This window comes from Peromyscus californicus, unplaced genomic scaffold (genome assembly GCF_007827085.1).
Source record: "Peromyscus californicus insignis strain IS unplaced genomic scaffold, ASM782708v3 Scaffold_7__1_contigs__length_154581171, whole genome shotgun sequence".
Taxonomy (NCBI): domain Eukaryota; kingdom Metazoa; phylum Chordata; class Mammalia; order Rodentia; family Cricetidae; genus Peromyscus; species Peromyscus californicus.
Window position 1 is genome coordinate 12761895 of NW_026294595.1, and position 26080 is coordinate 12787974.

Sequence of the window (26080 nt, forward strand, 5' to 3'; positions counted from 1 at the left end):
ATCATGATGTCCAGAGGTTGTTTTATTATACAGGATTCTTTTGGCTATCCTGGGTTTTTTGTTTTTCCATATGAAGTTGAGTATTGTTCTTGCCAGGTCTGTAAAGAATTGTGTTGGTATTTTGATGGAGATTGCATTGAATTTGTAGATTGCTTTTGGTAAGATTGCCATTTTTACTATGTTAATCCTATCTATCCATGAGCATGGGAGATCTTTCCTTTTCTGATATCTTCTCCAACTGTTTTTTCTATACCTTTAGAAGAACAGGATAAAGAAAAAAGTTCCCTCATAGTGCCTACTTATAATACCGTTGAACCTATTAAAAGGTATCATTGGAAAATTCTTCCACAAGAATTGTTAAACAGCCCCTCCTGTGTCAATATTTTGTACAACAGCCATTAAAAATAATTCATGAACAGTTTCATCAATCTAAAATCTATCATTATATGGGTGATATCTTAATGGGTGATTCAGATGTACATACCTTAGAAAAAAATGTGTGATGGAGTAAAGAAAATTTTGCCTTGCTAGAGATTCCAGTTTGCTCCTGACAAAATCCAAAGAGGAGATTCTACCAGTTATCTAGGATATAAGATAGGTTTGCAGAAAATTTAACTACAAAAAGTACAAATCAGGAAGGATCATTTATAAACTCTTAATGATGTTCAAAACTTGGTAGGAGATATTAACTGGCTATGGCCTACAATTGGGTTAACTACCTTGGAACCGAGTAACTTATTTCAAACCTGAGAAGGTAATAAGGACTTAAGTAGTCCGAGAAAATTGTCAGCTTATGCTGAGAGAAAACTGGCTCTGGTAGAACAGAAGTTACACGATGCATATGTGAATAGCTTGGATCCAAAGCTGGCTGCATTTTAGTTATTTTTTCCTTCTACTCATTCTACTACAGGATTTCTTAGGCAGAGAGTAGTTAATATCTTAGAATGGATACTTTTAGTACACAAAAATACCTATGTAGAAAATGTTTCTGACTTGATTCTGAAAGGAAAAATGATACTCTATCAATTAGCAGGAATTGACCCAGCAGAAATTATAGTACCTTTTACCAAAGCTGAAATTACCTCATTATGACCAAAAAAATGAACATTGGTAAAGAGCTTGCAGTCATTTTCTCAGAGAGATTAATAACACATATCCCCAAAGCAGGAGACTTTAGTTTATAAAAAGAACTAATTGGATACTCTCACATAGAGTAAAAGGGGTAACAATTTCTGGAGCCCCTACATTCTATACTGATACAAATAAATCTGGAAGGGCAGGTTATAAGTCAGGAAAAATAAAGTGTTTCAAAGCCCTCATGTTTCAGTTCAAAAATGAGAGCTGTATGTTATTTTTATAGTAATATTATAATCTCTTAATATAGTTACTGATTTTCAGTTTGAATAAAGAGTTGTTTTACATACTGAAACTGCTAAACTTATTCCAGATGATTCAGGATTAACTTCACTATTTATTCAATTACAACAAGAAATCTGAAATAAAAATTATACACTGAATATAATCACAAATCAGATCCCATATGTCTCTAACAGGCTCTCTAGCACAAGTTAATGATGAAATTAATCAGCTATTAATAGGAAATGTGCTAGATGCCTCAGAATTTCATAAGAAACATCTTTTTAATTGCAAAGGTTTGAAGAAATATTTTTCTGTCACTGAGCAACAAGCCAAGGAAATGATAAGAAAGCACCCTATTTGTTTTTTGTATAACCAAACTCTGTTATCAGCAGGAAGTAACCCAAAAGGTATCCAAAGAAATGAAATATGGCAAATGGATGTGTTTCATTTTACAGAGTTTGGAAACTAAAACAATGTACACCATACCATAGATACATATTCAGGATTTCAATGGGCAACTGCTTGAAGTTCTGAAAAGGCTGATTCTGTAATTACACATTTATTAGAAGTTATGGCTATTATGGGGCTACCTGTACAACTTAAGCTTGACAGTGCTCCAGGATATGTCTCTAGTAAAATTAGATAGTATTTTGCATATTACAAGATAAATCATGTGACAGGCATACCATACAATCCTATAGGACAAGCAGTTATAGAAAGATCAGATCTCACTTTAAATGATATGCCTAATAAACAGAAAGGGGTAAGAAAGACCTCCAAGAGATAGGTTACAGAATTTTCTATTAATTTTAAATTGTTCAAAAGCTAATGAAAAAGGAACAATGACTGTGGAGAGACATTGGAAAGTAGAAAAGCCTGGTGTATTAAATCAGCCTTTATATTTTAAAGATGTGTGGACCTCATAATGGAAACCAGGACATGTGTTGTGTTGGGGAAGAGGCTTTGCCTTTGTTTACACCAGAGAAGAAATGGTGTGGATACTACTGAGATTCATAAAGATCAGATTTAAAAAGGAGAGGCCTTCTGAACTTATAAAGACTAACAAATGCCTTTCATTTGATAAGGTATGAAGAAATAATAATAAAAATAACAATATTTTAGATAAATAATCTACCAAAGCAAATTTGTCCTCCTGGCATGAAAGGAAAAAAAATTAAAACCATGTGTTTTAATTCCATGTTAGAATGTGAGAGTGTAGATTGCCACATGATCCATGCCATCTTGGACATCAACTTTTGAGTTTTCTTCTTAAAAAAAACCACTTTCATTATTTTGTATTAAAAACACAGTTAAAAGATTTAAGTTCAAGCTTGCTTCCTAAATCTCTAAGAGTTAGAGTGATTTGGATCTAAGATAAAATATTTGAGCAAGGTTGTGGTAGTCCATGCCTTTAATCCCAGCAGAGACAGAAGGCTTTCTATAACTTAGTTGTTTTCTAAATTCTAGAGTTACCATGAACAAAGATGTGGGGGCACATGCCTTTAATCCCAACCACCCAGGGACAAAATTCAAATACAGCTCCTGACTGATATATTTACATAGTAGAGAAATCACATACCATATTTATAGATTATTATGAACACCCTCTACAGGGCTACTAGAAAGACAGGCTGAAATTCACAGTGAATATTCCTTGTGATCTAAAATAAATACACTTAAACCTTGAATATCTATCTATCTATCTATCTATCTATCTATCTATCTATCTATCTATAGCTATATCTCTATCTCTATCTATCTATCTAATCTATATCTATATCTATCTATCTATCTATCTATCTATCTATCTATCTATCTATCTATCTATCTAGAGAAATGCCTTCTGGCCCTATCTTCACATCATGACCAACAATCCAAGTCCTGGGTGCTGCCCAGACTCTCTAAGACAGTGGTTATTGAACTTCCTAAATTAGTACAGTCCTTCATGTTGTAGTGACCCTTCAAATAAAACTATTTTGTTGCTACTTCATAACTTTTGCTACTGTCATGAATCATAATGTAAATATCTAAATGAGACCCCTGTGAAAGGTTTGTTCAACCCCCAAGGAGTCACAACCCACAGGCTGAGAATAGCTGCTCTATGAGCTGCTAGGTGTTGCCTCTCCTTCTACTTCTGCATCAAATATCACTGTTGGCCTTGAACTATGCAAGGACAAATGGGGGGGTCTCTTTCCATATATGTCTTTGGGCAAGGGGATGGGCTACTCAAGCATATGTTGGTAGATAGAGGCATACCTGGATGTTTCTAGCACATAATGGTCACATGAATGAAGTCAGTTACTGGTGGAACCCTCCTTTGCCCACCTCATGCTGCACCTCTCCTCAGAAGCCTTTGTGAGTGATCTGTCTGGGGCTTCCAGACCTACTGCAGATACATCTGCTTAGGTGACACTTGTCCCAAACCACCTGCAAACAGGAATCCTTCTGGACTCCTCCTACCTGACTGGCCTCTTTTACAGGACAATTGAACTGGGACCACCCTATCCCTGGCCTAAGTCTTCTCAGGTCATAGATGATCCAAGAGGAACCTTTGTGGCATGCTTGTAGGCTTCATTTCCTCTTGCATGATGCAAGAATATATTATAGGGAGTCCAGCTGTATATAATAAGCTATATTTTGACCGACCAAGGGTCCATCAAATGGGAAGCCATTTATCACAGAATATTTGGTGTTATACAGCTTTAATATTTGACTGCTCCTCATTATGAATTTCTTGTGCTCATAATTCCCATAGAATGTGTATGTGTGAGCATCTTGCTCAAGTCAGTACTTGGATAAGGTCACATAGGCAGGGCCTTCTGCCTCTGAGCTCCCTACTCCCTTTTTTAGCATTTGAATTGGGTATCTGCCTTTTGCAAATATGACCTTTTAGCCACATCCAAAGATAGGGCCAGCCCCAAGCAAAGCATTGAAAGATAAGTGAGGAACAGAACAGCTACCAGACCACCTGCTTGGCACCTGAAGCCCCTGAACTAAGTAAACTGTACTTTTGGAGACAACCTGGCTCCCAGGCCAAGATGCATAGCTTTGTTTCTTGTGCAAATGAAGCTCAGACCATCTCCTTCCTTCTGGCCTAGGGGCATGGCAGAGAGATTGACTGAGGGCAATAGAGTTTTTTGCATAACCAGGTGCAGTAAGGACTGGAGCAGAATTTCCAGAGGCTCACACAGAACTGCATGGCCAGGGAGAAGAGAGGAAGACAGAGATTCTGTAGAGGGTAAGGCATATCTCTTGTAGAGTTTATCAGGGCCAGGAGTAAGAAGCCAGGCAGGACAGATGGAGGATGAAAGAACAGAGGACGAAGATGAGACCAAAAGCATAAGGGCTTAGTTATCACCAGGGCTGTGAGGGGACAGAAAAAGTAGTACAAAGAGGAACTGAGACTCAGGACAGAACTGAAGCTGTATAGATAAGAGTTTTTTCATAAAAGAATAAAGTAAACTGACAAAGAGCTTGGTGTATCTAGATTCATCCCCACACCATTGGTAGCATCTCTTCTGGGCCCCTGGGAAGGAAATTAAGAGGCTGGACCTCAAAACTCTGAAAATTTTCTCAAACATCATTTCCAAACCTACTTGGATTGGGGTCTTTCAGTCCCACACACCATCACCCTATGTGTCCTACAAGTCATTCTCTGGTGGCAAACCCATAATCTGTGAGGTTGTATGAAACATTTGTTGGACAGAACAGACATCTTCAATCCTCCTTGTGATGGTAGTGATTGAGTTTTTCCTCATACCTCCTTCATTTCTCTTCAAGATTTTCCTGTAAGACATGAGCACAGAAGAACTCTTCAGAGCCTTCTGTCTCTTTCTGGTTTTACAAATAGATTCTTGTGAGTGGTCTGAGAATCTTAGTACCTGGAGCAAGCTCTGAAGAGATGACTCAGCAATCAGGATCTGATCACCTGCCACATTCTGCACCTGGATGCAGGAATCCTGTTGCCTTAAGAGTACAGAGCCCAGTGTCCAGACTCTGCCATGCTTCTTCTTTCAATAAAGCTGATCCCTATCTCTGGGTATATGTGTGACAGTCCAATGGGCCCCAGCTTTGTATTAATCAGGTGAGGGCAGATGGTCAGAGCTGAGCTTGATCCTAGAGAAGTATAGAGTCATTTTTGCATTTATGGGTCCCCATTAGAGGGGCATCCCAGGACACACAGGATCACAGAGCACAGTAGCAGGCAATCTGGGCATGTGCAATTTGGACAGGGCTCCTGCCTCTGTGATAACTACTGAGGGAGAAAAGTTGAGGGTGTCACAGGGAGGCAGGCATAGGTTGGTTATGTGAGTCTACTGACAGATGTGCCTAGTGTTGTGGCCCTGGTGATGGGTGGTGGTCCCCTAGTTTGAGGCCGTGGAGTAGGGTGTTTTGTTTTTTGCTTTTAGCATGTGAAGGGCAGAATATCTGGAGAGGTCTCCAGTGTCTCTGTGAAATACTTGTCTTGATTTCAAAGCCCTCCAGGGACAGAGAAACTTGGTGCCCAGAACCCAGTATGCAGGAATGAGGAGAGAAAACACAAGTGTCACCAAACCAGACAGATGGAAGGGAAGACCTTCCCACCACTCCATTGAAGTTGCCAGAGTCGGGGTCCTGCTTTTCCACACTGGTCATCTTTTCCTGGGCACACTACTCACATACAAAATGCTGCCAGCTCCTGCGTGGATCATCTTCCCAAATCCCTAGGGAAGAGGAAGCTTTGAAGACATGAGTCAGGGCATCTTGGGGTTTGATGTGAAGAAGGTTATGAAGGTCAGGTCACCATGACCTGAGAGGTGTGCTGTGAAAAGTTAGCCCATCTGACCCTGTCCCTGTACAGGGCCAGCTACAGCTTACTAGGTATGGTGGATGTGCTCCCTGAACAGGCAAGGGAAGGGAGATCCCCAGATGTTCATGATGAACATGTTCATAGTCTAGGTTCCAGCATAGGTCCTGCTCATGGTGGGCACAGACATGGAACATGACCTTTTCTATGTTCTTGTGCCCTTCAGCTTTCTTACACAGCATTTCTTGGGCATGATGGATTAAGGTGTTCCTGTGCATTTAATGGGATGTATTGTGTGAGGTTTTCTTGGGAGACATGAACACACTCTACTTGCTCCACACAGGCCATCAATGACAGCCTTAAGTACAGTTAGCCTGAAGTTGATCTTTGTCAACAAATGTCTTTATCTTTCTTAGTTCCATGACATGGGCACAGATTTCTGAAAGGAGATTAGTGACCTCAAATTTGACTCACTAGTGTCAAGTTTCACCCCAATATAGAGGTCAATTCTCCATAGATGCATGGCTGGAGTCCCCTCTTCAATAGACACTTTACATTTTATAGCATGTCATAGAGCCAGGAGACCACAGGCACCTGGGGCAGAAGTATAAAAAGCAGTCAGGGAGGCATCGAAGGACCTGCCTGCCATCTCAGGTTCAGGTTTATGGACATATCCACCTCCTCCTGTGTTGGAAGGTGGGCACATGGAATGCTATTGTCAGAAGACTACAAATCAGAACAAAACAACACACACACACACACACACACACACACACACACACACACACACACACACACAATGACTAGACCACAACTACACTCATTACTCTGTATGCTAACTTTTTAAATTTGTGAAAAAGTTTAAAATAAAATAGTCAATGTCACATCCTCACTGTGTCAACACACTCCCCTTCTCCCCATTTTACTCACAGTAAACATAAAGTCCCTAGCTTGGACTACAACTCATCACTGCTTCTTCAACCCTGTCTCTAACCCGATCTCTGGCTGTCTTCCTCTCCCTCACCCACCATCCTGTCCTGTTTCAGTCATGCTCCCTCTGCCTCTTCCAGCCCCCACTGACCTGTTCCTCCCACCTGGCGTCCTCTTCTACTTCCCCACTCATGGCTCATTCCCTTCACTACATTCAATTATGTTTTTAAATGTCCCCTTTGTGCAGCTGACTTTGGCAATTCTATTGAATCTACCAACCTCTTGTCCTCCCTCCCCCTGTCCCACAGTTGCTTTCCACATTGTTCCATCTGCGGCTTCCTCATGGCACACATCACACAAGTAATGATACATAATTAAGGAATCAGGATGGAGCACACAGTAGACTGAGCAGGGATAGTGAATTCAATGAACACTGAACAACACAAATGTAAGGAGAGCTAGAGACACTAACTGAGGGTTACAGGAGATCAGGGGAGGAAACCATTTTGTGGTGGGATCTCTTACACTTGGTTTGTTCCACCACAGTGGAGGTGTTACAGCTTGAGGTCTTGGCCACTTCATTGTCAGTTCTGCTTTTGTTTTTAGACTCATTGGACACTTCCACAGAGACAATCACATCATTCCCGTGTGGGGTCTTTTTAATTCCTACAAATCTATGCCTCTGATTCCTGTTTCCACCCTCACTGGCCTAGATGAGAATCACTACACTGTTCCTTGCTCATCATGAGAATTGGGGATATATTTGTTTTCTGCTGCTTTGGTAAAACACTCACCCAATCAAAGTTAGGGGAGAAAGGGTTTATTTAATCTTACAACTTTCAGGTCATAATTCATGACAGAAGAAAGCCAAGGCAGGAATCAAGGCATGCACCTGGAGGTGGGAAGTGAAGCAGAAGCTACAGAGGGAGGAGTGCTGCTCACTGGCTTGATCACATGACTTGCCCCAACTGCTTTCTCATACTTCCCAGGACCAACTGTGCAGGGGTGGTACTGCCCACAATGAATTATGTTCTCCCACATCAACTATTAATCAAGAACATGACTTACAGACTTGCTTACAGGCCAATCTGGTGGAGGAAATCCCTCAATTGAGATTTCTTCTTCCCAGAGAGGTCTAGGTTTGTGTCAAGCTGACATAAAATCTAACCAGTACATGGACAACTTATCAACTTGATGCACAAACACATCAGTATCCAGTCATAGCCTTTCCTTTCTCATTTCTTCCCAAGCTGTCAGGTTGACATCAATAAAACAATACAAAACCAAAACAACTTTCCCTGGGGAAATCCATGCATCCCTATTCCTTCCCTTGGGGCTTCATTGTTACCTAGCCTCTCTGGGGCTATGGATTGTAGCATGGTTAACCTTTACTTTACAGCCAATATTCACTTTTGAGTAAGTACATACCATGTTTGTCTTTTTGGGCCTGAGTTACCTCACAGGCTGGAGAGATGGGTCAGCCATTAAAGGCTAGGCACACAGTCAAAACACAGACCCCTTTTATTTTATGTTTTCATTAATTTTTTTTCTGGGGACAGAGGCTAATGTAATTGAGTCTGACCTAAATCTCAGTTTGTATCTGAGGCTTGCACTGAACTCCTCATCCTCCTGTCTCCACCTCCCAAGCACTGGGATTAAGGTCTGCAGCACCACACCAGACTCCTCTTATCCTATTGGTAACTACCTCTGTTAACTGAGTGTGCTAACACAGGACACATCTGGGCCTTACCAGAGTGTGTCACTTGAAACACAGAAGAGGGACGTACCATACTGGAGGTGGCAAGCCATAAATCAGTGTGGGTGGCCCGATCTTTGAAAACCCAGGACATCCAAGAGGGCTGGTCATCAGCACCTTCAAGGATCCTCCACTTCTTGTACTGAGCACTCATGCTTCAGTTTGTCTTTATTCTGGAACTGAGTATTCATCATGGTACAAGGGCAGTCCCAAAAATAATGAACTCCATGGGGAAACAATCTGTAGTCCCCAGCATGTAGTCCATCTTCCGGGAGTTACTGAGTGTCATCCCAGGACTGCTCCCCATTTCTTTTCAATGCACCTCAGTACCAGCCAATATCTCTTTTGGCCTAGTGCTGTTGGTGGAGCTATCAAGACATCTCTATCTATAAATGCCATGTAATGTCCAGACACTGTACACTGCAGTGAGGCACCTGGGACTTAGCAACATCTAAAAGGTCACCACACTGGGGTTCACATTCAGGGTCAGTGAAGGATGTGACCAGGAGTGGTGAGACTAGGAGATGTAGAGTTGTGGAACTCTGTAACAACCACCACCAGAATAAAATGGGGGTCACTCAGAAATGCCTTAGGCCATGACACACTTTGGACAAGGCATCCTTTCTCTCCTACCCTACCATCTCTCAACCTTGTTTACCCTGGGTTGACCCCAGTCACCCATTCTTTTGACTCCTGAAATCTCCACATTGTGCCCTGTCTCAGTCACTTGGGATTGACTTCAAGCCCTGCCTCTCCAACCCCAGATGGATTCTCTCATCACTTTACCTTTTAGGTGTCTATGAGCATATTTGGGAGTATTCATCTCTGGAGGACACAGGGAATGACAGGTGGGTGTTAGGAGTGTGGCTTTCCATCGTACTAGACATGAGATTCATGATGTGTCTATCACCTGTTGCTCTTGTCACTCCACTTTAAAAAAGGAAGGAATTACATACACTGTTTTCATAAATGCTTTTAGCAGTGATCCACACAGTGAAGTATAAGCTGTTTGATTTCAATCAACTGGACAATAAAAAGAAAAGTCCTTGGCACCCCAGATATGGGAACTCCAACCATATCATTATTCCTTGCTTCTAAAGAGCACAGGCACCATGTTTCCTGCCACTGGGATGACCAACTTCCTGCTCAGGGGCACCTTGCATGCTGGGGTCAAGGCCTAGGTCTTATGAGAACTTAAGCCAGAACTGAGGCTTGCCAGAGTGTGCTCATTAATATTGTTTATAGATATGTGTTGCTGTCTAACCTGAGTCCACATTGTTTATAGATATGTGGAGCTGTCCAACCTGGGTCCACAGAGGCACAAAGATGCCATTGTAGGACCAGCACCTGTGACCAGAGCCTGGGCCAACTGGCTCTCAGAATAGGACATTGAATACAAAGAAGTGCAGGATGGAGAGGAAGGAGGCAGAGTTCCTGCTGGGGAGAGAGCTGGGCTGAGTCACTAGAGAGGTCAGCCAGGGCAATTTTGCCATGGACTCTGGATTCAGGGGGCTCAATATAGATGGTCGGGAGGGGTGTGGCCATTGTCATTTGCAGCCATAAAGGACATCCTCTGAGGAGCCAATACAGCCACGTGATGTCACCCCATTGACCTGCCTTGTCTGAGAGCACAGAGCTAGGAGATGAAGAGCCTGCTCCTGACTGTCACACTGTTTGTCCTGGTGGCTGTTCTACAGGTCCAGGATGACTTGTCCTTCCTCTCAGAAAATAGAAATGAGATAGGGAGACAGGGATGGTGGATAGGTATATATGGAAGTCTTGAGTGTTGGCCAGTTTCTGAGGACTGGAGCTAGCACTCATGAGAGTTTAAGTCCTCTGAGTGTGAGTAGACACTGTTGTTCTCCAGCACACATGGGCTTGTGGGTCACAAAGTTGGGGCAGGGAAGGGTCCTTGAGCACTGACACCCAAAACCAGAAAGTGTCACTTGGCAGGACCTTTATGTGTTGTTTCCTAGGCTCCCACATGTTGGAGACTTTGGAGATAGACATCACCAGCTTCTACTGGGCCACAAAACTATAATTGTAGTTTAATTTTAGGGAACATGGGATTGGAACCTCACCAACTCAGGGATTGCATCTTGGGCTGTTGTCATGTATGTTTGGTCATACAGAGAGAGGCCTTATGTATCAGTGATACCCATTCCTGTAGACAAGACATTCATCCACATCCCACCTCCATGTTCGATCTGAAGACTCCTCCCCTCTTACTGCCATCTGATCCAGGTTGAAGGTCCTAGTGTTGGACTGTGCTTTTGTCCTTATGTCACTGGCTCCCAGCAGAGCTGTGCAGTCACACGCCATCTGCTCATCTGGCCTCTGCTCACAGGAAAGTGTTCAAAAGAAAACCTGGAGGCCCTAGAAGTGTTTAAGAAATCCATACAGCGGCCGGGCGGTGGTGGCGCACGCCTTTAATCCCAGCACTCGGGAGGCAGAGGCCGGCGGATCTCTGTGAGTTCGAGGCCAGCCTGGGCTACCAAGTGAGTTCCAGGACAGGCGCAAAGCTATACAGAGAAACCCTGTCTCGAAAAACCAAAAAAAAAAAAAAAAAAAAAAAAAAAAGAAATCCATACAGCATAAGGAACTTCTCCAAGAAAACATTAATCCTCTGCCTGTACAGAGGGTTGAGTAAATGCTCTGTTCTGCCTTTTGCCCAGGTCCCCTCTGTGTCACCCATGAAACTGTGACTCTTGTGTAATCATGTGCCTTCCTTCATCATCAGGGCCCTTCTTGTAAGCTTAATCATGGGGCCATCCAAACTGCAGGTATAATCTTTGTCTTCACCCTGGACATCTTCTTATATTTGATTTTTTTATTTTCTTTTACAGAATGTTGTGTTCCCAAACCTGACAGTGGTAAGTGACTCTCCGAAGGAACACTGAGAGAACTCAGATCCCTCAGATCCAGGGTTGAAGTTTGTTCTTTGATCTGCTCCCATCCCCTCACTTATAAGGGACCTTCCTTAGCCAGGAAGCATTGACTACCTCAGGAGGTGTCCTCAAGTATAATTCTCAGCGTAATCAAGAAATCTCTCCTTTCTTTTTCCAGAGTCCTTCCCATACCGTGGTCTCCACTTGGTCTAATTTCATGCCCTAGGTACCCACCAAACACAATTAGAGATCTACAAGGTCCGGAGAGTCAGGATTGTTCAGGGGCCCATGTATTCTCAGGAGGGACCTCCTAGAGACTTGGTGGAAGGATGAAATCTAATAGGCACCTGTCTCCCAGGTAACTACTCTCTGACTGCTGTTCCCATGGTAAGGGGAGGAGTCTCTCCCTTGTATTTCTCTCTCTGTCACAGCCCACCAGGACCACAACTGCTGTGCTATCTTTGCCATTAGTACACAGCAATAACCTCACTGGACTACTCTTCCCCCTGGACCACACTCAATAGAGTACTGCCTTCAATTGTGCTGCCTTACCCCCACATGAGAACCACTCCTTCCTCCATTGTTGCTCACCAGCAGACCATGATCCTGCTTTAGCTTTTAACTTCTGTCCCCACCCATTTGAATCCAATAAAGAGTTTGTCATTGTTTCTGGGTTCAGCTTTTATGTGGCAGGCCTTCTTAGTTCACAGGTTTGACGAGATATTGAAATTAACAGATAACAGACACCAAGTAGCATGGCACCCAGCAGTCCTGTAGAGCTATGTGATACCTTGGAAGTTCAAGTGATGTGCATTCTATGCCAAGCAGCTTCAAAAGATGTCTGAGTATTTGGGGAGTCACTAGGATAGGCAGGACTGGGAGATGACATCAGGCTTGCAAATGTCTGAAGGTCCCTATAGAAATCTTGCTGCATTGGTGAACTTCATGGAATCCTGGGAGGGACCTAGCTTTGGATTACCTAGGAGCAGTGGCATATATGGAGGGAGGAAGACTAGGGGATTCTCCATCATCATCCTAATCTTGGGTTTTCTGTGACTGGTCTGTTTTCAAGGTCTGTGTTGACACTGCCTCAGTGACATGATGTGACCACAGTGATGGAGGGCTGGGCCAATATTTTAAATGCTCAACATAGACTCAGAAGTTACCAATCCCACTTGGACATGTATTCCTGGAGAATGAGTGTGCAACATCTCTTTTCCCTGAGGAGATGCCCATTGCTCTCAAGTGATCATCAGCAGTAACCCTTCAGCCCAACTCCCACCCTTACCTGTTGTCCTCTCCTTTCCCCTCTCTGCCTGGACCTGGTCATCTGGAAAGGGAGTCAATTCCCCAGGCACTTGCTGAAGCCTGAGGCAGCAGGGAAAGGTTGGAGGGAAGGGATTGCAAGAAAGTCATAAAACTGGTGAACAATGTGTGCGCCCCTGCTGTATGAGACCCAAGGATATTATGGAAGGGTCAAAGATCTCCATGCAAGAATATAAAAAAATAAGTGGAAGTATTTTACTGAACTTTGGATAAAAAGTGAGCTTCATTGTATTGAAGCATAGGTTGAAAAATCTTATGTACAAAATAGATTTGACTGCACTGAAGTAAATATCATGCTTTAAAAACAGTGCTTGAGACTGGTAGAGTGGTGCACACCTTTAATTCCAGCACTTAGGGAAAGAAGCAGGCAGATCTTTGTGAGTTTGAGACTAGTCTGTTCTACATGGGGAGTTCCAGGACAACCAGGACTACATACAGAGACCCAGTCTCAAAACCAACAACCTAAAACTTACTATTTTTCTAGTACAGTTGATTTTCAGTTTTCAATGAGTTTTAATGCATGTTTCTATTCCATGTTCTATGCATTTTAATTTATTTCTAGCACAGTTTTGTCCCCTAAATCTTCCTCTGTGTTGTCATTTGTGGGCAGGTCCTCCCTGCAACTTGACCTAGTAAGGAGCCTCCAGATTATCCCCTGAACCCATGCAATGTGGTATTATTTTCCTAGGGATAATGGAGAGTCTATTCACCTCAGACAGTGCAATGACAATAAACAAAGAATCCATTTCACCCAAGCCTAGCCAGCGGACCCATTGAACTTCTTATGTCAGTGTGTGAGAGGCTACTTCAAAGAGTGTGTGTGACTCATCACACTGCATCATCAAAACTTCCTTCTCCATTGGTGATACCTCATGAAAGCTGAGTAGCTTGATCTCCCTCCACTGGTTCTAGGCAGCTCCACCAAAGTGTCTCCTCTTTCCTAGCAATTGTTTACTATTTATATAACTTTGGTGACAGGGAAGGGCCATAAATCTTGTATATTTCCTGAGAGTTTTGTGGGCCTTCTGTAATTCTTTGCATAATGGAATGTTTCAGTCTGAAAAACATAGGTACACAACACTTCACACCCTCTTATAGTTCTTACTTTCTTTCTGCTCAGTCTTCTTTGAAGTTCACTGAGCCTTTGCAGGAGGTGGGAGACAAGACATATTTTCTTTCATATATAGTAACAGTTATGTATTCTCAGCAATTTGGTCAGCTATGAGTTTCTGCAGTAAACAATATTGAGTATAAGAAAAAAATTAAAATTTTCCCTCTGTGTCTGAGGCTGAACATAGCAGTAATCTATGGATATGAACACATGTTTACAAGACTTTTTTATGGGAAAATTATTGTTGTTTAATGAAACTAGAACAGTAGCCACATAACTGGGGTTCTGACCTGTGTACCTACAAGTTTCTGCCATTGTTCACTGAACTGAACAAGATTTCCTTCCTATGTAGCAGCTTTCAATAAATTTGAAAGTGATTGGTTACACCCTTCACAGTTTTGCCACTACAGCACCACCAGAAAAATGTTGCCTGACCTGTTGTTAGTGAAGCATATTGTTGTCCCTAATGAACAAGTGATAATTTTCCTGTATCAGTATGCACAACACAGTATGGCACTAAAGGAGCCAAACAGGAGAACTTTCAGCTCAGTTCCAGTCTAATTTCTCCATGTTTGCAGTCACAGTGTTCAGCGTCTTCAGGAATAGGATCTTTTCAAATTTTAATTAGTTAACATTTTTTCATTTATTTTATATCCTGACCATGGCTTTCCCTCCTTCTTCTCCTCCAGTTCTCCCCCCCCCCCCCCCGCAACTTCTATCTATACCTTCCCAACCCACCCCTCCTCTGTCTCCATTCAGAAAGGGGCAGGCCTCCCATGGGCTTGAACAAAGTATGGCACATCAAGTTGAGGCAGGACTGAGCTCCTTCTCCCACATCAAGGCTGGGCAAGGCAATCCAGCATGGGAAACAGGTTCCCAAAAGCCAGCTCAAGTGCCAGGGACAGGCCCTGATATCACTGCTAGGAGCCTTTCAAACAGACCTAGCTACACCATTGTCAAATATGCAGAGGGCCTAGGCCGGTCTCATGCAGGTTCCCTAACTTCTAGTCCAGAGTTCATGAGCTCCTGTGTGCTCAGGCAAGCTGTCTCTGTGGGTTCCCCCCTCATGACCTTGACTCACCTGGTTCATACAATCCCTCCTCCCTTTTTTCAGGAGGAACTTCAGAGATCAGCCCAGTGCTTGCTGTAGATCTCTGCATCTGCTTCCATCAGTTACTGGATGAAGGCTCTCTGATGACAATTAGGGTAGCCACCAGTCTGATTATAGTAGACGGCCAGTTCAGGTACCTACTCTGTATTGCTAGGAGTCTTATCTGGGTTCATCCTTGTGGACTCCTGGGAGTTTCCCTGGCACTAGGTTTCTTCCTAACCCTGAAATGCCCCTCCCTGATTAAGACATATCTTTCATTACTCTCCCCCTCCATCCTGCCACAACCCACCTCCCAAGCCTGGGATACCCAACCTGCTTCCTCAAGTTCCCATCCCCCTATCCCCTACCCCACTCAACCCCCCATTTACCCAGGAGATCTCTTCTATTTTTCCTTCCCAGGGAAATCCATGCATCCTTTTTTTGTTCCTCTTTGTTATCTAGCCTCTCTGGAGCTGTGGATTGTAGGCTGGTTATCCTGTACTTTACTCCTAATATCTACTTATGAGTCAGTACATACCATGTTTGTCTTTCTGGGTCTGAGATTCATCACTCAGAATGATTTTTTTTCTAATTTCATCCATTTGCCTGAAAATTTCACAAGGTCACTTTTTTTTTTTTTTTTTTACAGCTAATACTCATTCGTGTAAATGTACCATATTTTCATTATCCTTTCTTCAATTATGGGACATCTAGGTTGTTTCCAGGTCCTGGCTATTATAAATAATGCTGCTATGAACATAGTTGAGCAAATGTCCTTGTGGTATGGTTGAGCATCCTTTGGGTATATGCCTAAGATCAATATAACTGGGTCTTGAGGTAGATTGATTCCCAAATTTCTGAGAAACCACCATATTGATTTCCAAAGTGGCTGTACAAGTTTGCACTCCCACCAACAGTGGAGGAGTGTTCCCCTTACTCCATATCCTCTCCAGCATAAGCTGTCCTTAGTATTTGTGACCTCATTCCATTCACTATAATCTATGTCATCCTCCATGAGCCACCCAGGTTCCTTATCCTGGGATATGTTCACTGCTGTAGGGATATTACATCATCTCCTTCCTGATAGACATTGTGTGTCCACCTTGTACCACTCAGCTCAGCTACTGGCTAAGAAGTAACAAGGTTACACTCTCACCTGCCACCTGAGCTAGCACTTCAGTTCTGACCAGGCTCTAGGGCAGTCCAGTGGCTATGTTTTCTCCAATGACCACATATGGCTGCTGAAAAGACCCTGGTCTGAGCACAAGGTCTACCCCAGTGTACTTTGATGGTAGAAATGTAGACAGGACACTCTGGGTAAAAGCTACCTCTAGGATGAGCTTAGTCTCTTTATCTTTACTACCCCATCATGCACTCCTTTCACTTTTTGGGTAGAATAAAGTTCAGATTTAAACCCATCAAGGTGTCATCAGAGCTCAATTTGGCTTCTTGACTAGTTTCCTGAGGCTCTCCATCTATTCCAGCTTACTTTTAAGGATTTTAAAGTTAGTGTTTATTTACAGCATGTGATGAGGGGCTTCATAGAGTTATTTCATAGAAGTGTATCAAGTCTTTTTTGTACTCACCCTCCATTCTCCTGCTAGTCCACTGTTGCATCAGGCTCACTTCTATCTTCATGCCATATTTTAGTTATTTTTTCATTTCCATATAAGCTATAGGGTCCACAAATGAGAGGAAACATGATGTCTGTTGAGCCTGACCCTTTAATTAATTAACAGTAGGCTCTTAGCTCCATCCATTTTCCTAAAAGTGACATAATTTTGCCCTTCATTACGTATAAATAAATTTCAATTGTTTTTTTACTTTTTCCAGGCATTTGTTAACAGACACCTGGCTGGTTCCAAAACTCTGCTCTAAATACTGCGTGATAGTGTCTCTATGCATTTAACTGAGACTCCTTCAGGTTTGTATACCCAGAAGTGGTACATGTGAATCAAGTGGTGATTTTTATTTTCAGTTTTTTGAGGAATCTCTACATGGATTCTCATAGTGATTGAATCACAACACTTTGTTTACTGTATTGTAACTTAGAATCTAGAATGATGACACCTCTGACATTGTCCCTTTTACTCAGAATTGCTTTGAATATTTGATGTCTTTTGTGCTTCCATATAAATTTTAGAATTAGTTTGTCTTTCTGTGAGGAATGGTATTGGCATTTTGATGTGGATTGTGTTGAATCTGTACACTGTGTTTTATAATATAGAAATGTTCACAGTATTAATTCTGCTCATCTGTGAGCATGGAAAGTATTTCTGTCTTCTAGTGTCTCCTTCAATTTAAAAGTTTCAACTTAAAAATTTTTTGTTTTTAGAGTTCTTTTATTTTTTTGTAAGTTAATTCCAAAACATTGAATTAATTATTTTTAAACAGTTGAGAATGAGTTTTTTTAAAACTATGTTATCCATGTGTTCACTATGGTAAATAGTGATACAGTGCATAGAAAAGTTACTGTTTCTTACCTTGATTCATAACCTGACACTTTTGTGAAAGTGTTCATTAGTTCTTAGCGTTTCCTTGAGGAATCTCCAAAGTCACTTATGTAGAAAATCATATCATCAGCAAATTCTGATGCTTTGACTTTTTCCTTTTTATTTGTATCCATTTTTTTTTTTACCTCTTTTCTTGTTATATTGACTAGCTAAGATTCAAGCTATTTATCAAGTAAGAGTGAAGAATATAGACACCCTTGTCTCTGCTGGCGTTAGTGATAATGTGTTGCTCCATGCAGGACAGTGTTGGCTGTAGTTTAGAACAGAGCTTTCATTATGTGGATTTGCTCCTTCTGTTACTGCTTTCTTCTGGGCAGGTATCATGAAGGGGTGACTGACTTTGTCAAAGTGCTTTTCTGACTCAGATATTGTCATGTCATTTCTGTCATTGAGTCCATTTGTTTACTGTATTTCATTCTTTACTTGCATATGTTGAACTACCTGTGTATCCTAGGAATGAAGTCAACTAGATCATAGTAAATAACCTTTCTGATGTATTACTAAATTTACTTTGCCAATATTTTACTGAGAATTGCCTCCATGTTCATCAAGAAGATTTGCTTATAACTTTGTGTGTGTGTCTCTAGTATTAGCATCAGAGTACTGCCAGCTTTGTGAAAGTTCTGGTATCACTCCTTCTCTTTCTGCTTTATGGAGTAGTTTGAGGGCCACTGGTGTCTGTTTTATTTGAGGTCTGATAGTATACTACAGTGAATCCATGTTGGCATGGACTCTAATTATTAGGAAGTTTTTCTTACTATTTCAATCTCATTCTAGTATAGAATTCTTCGAGTTGTTTGCATTCTCTTATTGAACATTGTAAAAAAAAGTCATGATTGTCTATGAAATTATCTATTTCTTTTATATTTCTCAACTTACTGGAATATAGTTTTGAGGCATGCCTTAATGATCCTTTAAATTTCATTTGGTGTTTAATGTAACGTTTCCTTTTTATCTTTATTATATTAATTTGTCTTTCTCTTTTTTTAATTAGTTTAGCTAATTTTCTTCCTGTTGTTCATTTTTAAAGTCTTACTTTTTCATTGACTGTTTGCCTTGTTCTTTCCTTTTCCAGCTTTAATCTTTATTTTCCCTTTTTAATACTTATTTCTTGGAAACATCATATATGAATAAATTGTAATTTTGTTCAATAGATGCACTCTCTCACTTCCAATGGCTCCTGGACTCTTATACCATGTCTTCTTCCCAACTTCATAATTATTTCACAATTTATCCTCCTTCTCCTTCCTCTCTTTGTCCTTTTCCTCCCTTCCTTTCTTTTTCTCCTCCATAAACCCAGAGTATAGACAGTACTGTGCATATGCATATGTGTTTAAGCATGGGCAAACAACCATGGACAAACTCTTCTGACAAAAACTAACCCTAACTCAGCAGCCATCCCCTGACAAAAGCTCCTTTGCTCTTCTAGCCCACAGCTCTAAATCCTTCCTAATGTCTTAAAGCTTAGACCGACATATTCAGGGATCTCAAGTAATGACCTTATTTTTTGGACCAATTTCTGGTGTCATTTCCTCTTTCTGCCACTTGGCAAAATGCACAACAGAAACAACACAATGGATGATTTCAGCTCATGATTCAGGAGCTACCATCCATCATGGTAGCAGGGAGGCATATACCTGAGACAGCTGAACCATGGCAGTGTGACATGGGCTCATGGATGTTTTCTTCCTGAGGGATCAAGAACTGTTTAAGGAACAGATGTGGATTCTACCAAAATCCCACATCTTCTCTTGAGACTTTATCTCCAAAGGTTGACATGCCTCCATCTAGTGCTAAAGTATTCAGATAAAAGAGTCTCTGGGAAAAACCCAGGTAACACACACAGAGACATAAAGACAAATTTATGCACAGGTACACATAGATTTGCACACAGACCCTCTCACACGAATAAGCACATACACATATGCACACACAGAAACAGAAGTATACACATAATCACATATACACAGACATGCCCCCAAATTCACAGTAACACAGAATTATGCACAGGCACACACAAACATAATGTAGGTACAGATATGAACACACATACACTGATCTGTTGACACATAGAGACAGGGACACATCTAGGCACATTGTGCACTCATTGACACAGATACTGACATGGAAAGATAGACATTCACTTGTCCACACAGGTAGAAATAGACTGGTGCACTCTTACATATAGCTGCACAAAGACACATACAGATGCAAACATACACACTGCATGAGTCAGGGTTCTCTAGAGTCACACAACTTATGGAATGACTCTCTCTCTCTCTATGTATATATATACATATATTACATTATATATCATATAAACATACATATACATATACATATATATATATATTATATGGAATTTATTGTGATGACTTCCAGGCTACGTCTAATCAACAATGGCTACCTGTGAATGGAAAGTCCAAGAATGTAGTAGTTGCATAGTCCCACAAGGCTGGGTGTCTCAAGTGGTCATCTGTATATGCTGGAATCCCAGAGAAGTGGGGTCCAATGCCAGTGAAGAAATGGATGTACTGACAAGGCAAGGGCCAGCAGGTGAAGAATCCTTCCTTCTTCCATTGTCTTTATACAGCTTTCATCCAAAGGGGTGGCCCAGATTAAAGATGTGCCTTCCTGCCTCAAAATCTGGATTAAAGGTGTGTGTCATCCTGTTTCAAGATCCAGATCAAAAGCCTGTGTCTTCCAGACTCAAGATCTGGATCACAAGTATGCCCTCCATTTCTGGATTATAGTTTATTCAAGACAATGACCAAGAATAGGCATCGCACAAACACACACTGACACACACTTCCACCAAGTGGGACAATGAATTTTCTCTGTGGTTTGAAAGGGAGGGGAGAAGTGAAGACTGGGGATGCATGAGAGGCTTCATTCTATGGCCTGACTCCAGTTTTCTCTTGGAGTGTAGAGAGAGGAAAGGCAGCTGATCTAAGAACAGCTGAATTAGATTCGGGGATGTTGTTGGAGCTCAACTGCTGGGTGGCTGGGGACCAACAGTGAGGTTATTGATTACAAGCGAGGTCTACAGGTTTCTCATGAGTCTAATGTGGAAGAGAAGACAGGGGACAGGGGCCAGGGTACTGGAGGGAGAGGGCACAGCTCAGTTCTCATGGGGCTGTGACTGCAGAGCACAGTTGTGTGTCCAGTATTGCTATGTGAAGAAATGGCTGTGCTTGGATCTGGGAGTTCTGAGAGAGATGGGGAGGTATGAGGTATGGAGGCTCCCTTTCTGGTGGGAATGGGGCCTGTCCACGAGAGGGTGGGAACACAAAAACCCTAGTTATATTTCTGTCTCTGAATTCTCAGGCAGAACTTGACTCTGATAACATTCTCCCCACTGACAGGCTTCCTAGGAATGAGCGAAGACAGAGCCAAGTGTCTCTTACAGAGATTGTCACCTCCTCTCAGAGCTGTTCCCCTTCCTCTTTCCAGACTCTGAGGGAAATTGAGAGTTAGGGCACTGACTTAAGTCCCCAGAAGTCCCCACCTTTTATTATCCTCACTTCTATGTCACAAAAAAGGTCCAAAGAAAACAGTGCAATTAGCACACAGCATGGATGGAGCCTTTGTTCAGGTGAGGTGGGGGTGTCTGGCACCTGGGATAGGATAAATGTGCTTCTAGAGTCCAGGTAGACAGAGGCGCCATGGCAACAATGCAGCTGTTCCCGCTGACCATAGGCCTGACCCTGCTCTCTGTGGTGCATGCAGGCTACATTAATCAGGGTGAATGTGCCACAACAGACAAGGTAAGATCTCTGGGACGTCTGAAGGTGGGGACCAGATTTTCAGGATCATGATGCTGGACTGAGTGAGAGTCTGGGTTTAATGATGGATTCTGGTGGGCTACCTCATGTTATGAGCTAGGGTTTGTCTTCCAACATGGAGTTTTCATGTTTTCTGCCAGGTAGTTGGTACCCACAGAAAAAGTCATGGGTTATGGAGGCAGCTCTCTGGCTTTTCTGCCACTCAGAAACCTACCGCCTCCCTCTGTCAGTCATGGGCTCCAAAGGACCTTCTTTTAACCACACATAAAATGACACATCAGCATTTCTTCAGTTCAGGGATAGCACTAACTAGGAGTAAGTTTTTGGGAGAACATGAAAACTCCAATCCTTAGAGTAGTCCCTGACAGTGGAAGAAGGCAAGGACTGGACCCCAGGAGGAAGACCAGGTGGTATGGGTATGGTCATCAGTAATCCAATATTCAGTGGGTGTGTGGTGGTATTGTCCACCCATGACCAGTCATTTCTGATCTCTGTCCACTCCACCCCCCAGCCTTATCCTGTAGGTAACTTTTCTATTCCTTCTGAGTGATCTGTGCAGTGTCATGACTGTATCCACTCCCAAGAACATCATCTCCCAGGAGACCCCTGCCTTACCTTGCCTAGAAGAGACTTTCAGTGATACAGAGGGGCTGGCTATGACCTTACAGTCTTCTCTGAAGTGCTTCCCATATACCTCCTGCATCTGCTCCCACTTCAGCTACAGCCTAAAAACCTTTTCCTGGCTCTCCCTCTCCCTCCTGACTGCCTCAGCAGTTGACTTCCCTCATCTAGCTTCTAGGAAACTGGTACATAATTCGCTGGGCAGGAAACCTTCCCCTCCCAGAAGAAAAGCTGAGAAGCCCACTGCCACCCTTCACATTGTCTAAAAACAGAATTGGTTACTTGGAGTTCAGGATGAACATCTCGTGAGTACTTACCCTCCTGCTTTATGCTTGGCTCTTGGCTGTATGATCTCCTCACTCTCACCACACATATGCTCTTAACTTCAGCTGGACAGAGGATGTGAACACGGAATCCTCTTGTCCTGTCTAGGCAATGTGTCAGGTGACTTCTGTAGCTGCAGGAGAGATGTTCCCAGGAACATTGTGCTTAGCACAGGAGACCCAGGGTCCAACTTGATGCATTCTGTACTGTTGCACACTGTGTGAATGACAGGAACTTCCAAGCATAATGCTGTTGTCTCTTGGAGAAACCAATGTGGACAGCACTCACTTCTGGGTAGGGAGGGAGTCTCTGGTTCTTCAGGATTTCAGTGGATTCTGAAGCCAATGAAGAGCCTGGGGGATCATGGTCATATTCAGGATTCTGTCATCTGGAAGAGGCCTTTGGCGAAACATTTGGAGACAAAGGCATAGCCTGGCCTCCTCATGGAAAATGTTCTGGGGTAGATTGCTGGAAACACTCTCCTTAACTCCAAGTATGGGTTGGCCACTGGTTCTGCCCCTCTCTGTATCTCTGTTTTTTGTGCTTGTGTGAAATAGAGCACAGAAGATGGGAGCTTGGAATGCCAGGCCTGGGGCTGGGGCTGGTTGCTGTATGTATGGGGGGGGGCTTACCTCCTCTTTGTTGGGCACTGGGATGGGAGAAGAAAAGAATGGGACAGGTGTGAAGGAGATAATCCCACATCTGCCCTGTGTCCAGGAGTCCCATTGGATGTGTTGAGTTCAAGATGGCCATGAATGAAGAAAAAGGCAAGCCTTGTTTTTTCACACTCTGTAAGTGTTTATATTTACATTGTCTCATTTCACAGACTCTTTTGGGGACATCCTTATATGTACATAGCTTGTTCTTTGTCTGCAGGGATGTGGCACTATGTTCGCATAGTATTCATTGGAGGGGAGAACTTCGGTTTCGCCTACTTAAATGGCATAACGAATGGTGTACCACAGAAAATGGGAATGCTCATGGGTGCGTCCTTCCCTGCCTCAGTTTGTGGGTGTTGTCATGACTTCCTGAGTCACTGGGTATAGAGTTATTGTTTGATTCCTTCTCCCCTATTTCTAGATCTGGCCTGAGGGTCATTGCTGTGATTTCTGGTTCTTTGGGACAGAGATTTGTTAGCCCTCTCATCCTCCACCTTCAGATGAGAACTTGTGATATCTAGGACCCACATCCAAGCCCCATTCATCCACCCTTATATCCTTCCTTCCCTCTCAATCAACCCATGGTGCAGTCCTGTTCTGAGCAGGGATGTAGGTGGGATCATTTGTCAGTGGGTATATTACTTGTCCCCTGTAGACCTGTGATCTCATTAGGGTAGCAGGATTGGGGTACCAGAATCCAGTGCCATGATACCAGAGCCCTGGTCAACACTCTGTTGTTCACAAGATGCTCCCCTTTTCCCAGATAGTTCTGAGGTCATAAAGTCCACAGCTTACCACCAATTTAAAAGGAAAGAAGGGACAGATAAATGAACAGAGACTCATTTTTGGCTTTGTTCACTGCTGGGGAGAACAAACCTTATAATTCCTCTGTCTTTCATTCAGAAAGTTTACAGCTTACAGAAAGGACTAGAAAGGATGGGGTGTTGGCTTTGTGGCCAGGAGCACTTTCTCTGCAAGTGCTAGGGCCTGACTTCCAACGCCCAGCACTAACATGCAATGCTGGCCACAACTGAGCATACTTGTTACCTTCACTCCAGCTAGCAGAGTCAAAAAGAGGGGTTTTTCACATCCATTTAGAGACTCTCTGTCAAGACAGTGATGTGGAGAGACATACTATTGTCCTTTGAAGAGTGCATGAGTATGTACTGGTACACACACACACACACACACACACACACACACACACACACACACACACACACACACACACTCCACACTAAAGAGGAGCCAGAAATTAAACATGTATAGATTTAGCTGTGTGACAGATCAATCATGTCCTGGTGAAAGCAGATATCCTGGGCCAATGTCCTAGACTGTCTCTGTTCTCACAGATGACACACTGTAGACATTGTAGACACTTATGTACCCAGGAGTGTATATTGTTCCAAAGTATCCAGTGCTGGCTGGACCTGTGAACTGCACCTACCATCATCAACAACTCCTGAGACCTTGTCCCTTTCCTGATCCCTGCAGCTTTCACCACATTTCAAAACACTGCCAGCATTCTCCTGAAACTCTGTTCTTAGAATCCTTCTTGTAAAGGGCTCCCACTGGCCTGTCTTTCTTGCTCTACTCCAGCATTTGTGAACATCCTCCCTTCTTACCCCTGCCCTCAACATCTCTAGGCACTGTGACTATGAGAGCCTAACAGGGTCTTGGGAGGTATCTCAGCCTAGACAAGGAGACCTCAATAGAAACAACCACTGATGCCCACTGGCCCCAACTTCACATTGTAACCAAGGACTCTAGGGGATGTGATGCTATTCAGACCCTGTTGGTGTCTCTAGCTTACCACTTAACTTGCCAATATAAAAAATATCACCATCACCCTGGACAAAGGAGGAGCCCAGTGCATAGCTGGCCCTCCTCCAGCATGTATTTTGGAGGCAGAGGATGGACTACTGATGGGCTTATTGTATGATAGTGTCCTGCTAACAGGACCTGGGGACAGAACAAAGGCAGAGAGGTAGTCAGTCATTGGTGGATACCTCCTCTTCTACCTCATGCTGCCCAAGCTGTCAAACTCAATATTTCCCTCAAGGAAGAAGGGAGGAAAGAGGGTCTGGGTGTCCCTGGGTTTAGGGTGTACCTGTGGGAGGAATTTTGCATTTGTCCTCTGTCCTCCATGGATGAGTGACTGGGAACCTTCATAAGAAGACATTGAAGAAGGACCCACTAGGTGCTCCAGTATCACAGAACTATGTGCTCAGGTGGTTCTTGTCTCAAATAAGAGGTCAACTTCATTTTCTCTTGATTGCTCCCATGTGGTTGGCATGCTTCTCAGAGAGTTTGGCATGAAAACACCCCGGCTGTTGCTTGAATCTACGTATGTCACAGAAGATCCCTCGAGGAATTTGTGTGTGACCTATCTGTAATGAGATTCCTTCCCAGCACTTCTCACCATCCTCATCTGGCCTGCAGGTCGCCGTAATCATACTGCAAACCCAACGCTGCTAAAGGATTTTGAAACTCTTGTGATTCAACTGTCATTGAATGAAACAAGCATCATCAACCCTCCTTACGATGGTAATAAGAAAGCTTTTGCTAAATCTCCTTCCCTTCCAGTCATGATTTCCCTGTAACACAGTGGCCATGCCCACCCTCTCCAATTTCCATTTTTCTGGGTCTACAAATAGATTCCTGTGAACCGGGCAAAGAGTCCTAGTGCACAGATGGATCCATGCAGAGACTACACAGGAACCTGGTACTGGGACCTTCTTCCCTCTGTAGCAGCAGACAGAACTCCGGTGTCAAGAGAGATAGGGCTTCCCACCCACACTCACACCTCTTCAGGCCTCTGCTTTCAATAAAAGTGATAGTTCCTGGATCTATGTGTCCAGAATGATTCTTTGTTCTCCAACTCTCTGGTAATCAGGTATAGAGTGACACTCAATCCTGACCTTGATTGTCA

At 42.9% G+C, this 26080-nt stretch overlaps 1 protein-coding gene across 1 annotated transcript; it reads left to right on the top strand.

Annotated features, from left to right (window-relative positions):
- Positions 1–21424: 21424 nt before the first annotated feature.
- LOC128102236 (lipocalin-1-like) lies at positions 21425–25834 on the top strand. Its single transcript, XM_052725811.1, has 6 exons — positions 21425–21526; positions 22337–22470; positions 23207–23280; positions 23366–23473; positions 25591–25695; positions 25806–25834. The coding sequence occupies exons 1-6, from the start codon at positions 21425–21427 to the stop codon at positions 25832–25834; spliced, it is 552 nt and encodes a 183-aa protein (XP_052581771.1).
- Positions 25835–26080: the final 246 nt, after the last annotated feature.

Coding starts and splice junctions, on each gene's coding strand:
- LOC128102236 (XM_052725811.1), top strand. CDS start 21,425: ATGGCAACAATGCAGCTGTTCCCGCTGACCATAGGCCTGACCCTGCTC. Junction 23,281..23,365: donor GCCTTGTTTTTTCACACTCT/GTAAGTGTTTAT, acceptor CTTTGTCTGCAG/GGATGTGGCACTATGTTCGC. Junction 25,696..25,805: donor CATCAACCCTCCTTACGATG/GTAATAAGAAAG, acceptor GTCTACAAATAG/ATTCCTGTGAACCGGGCAAA.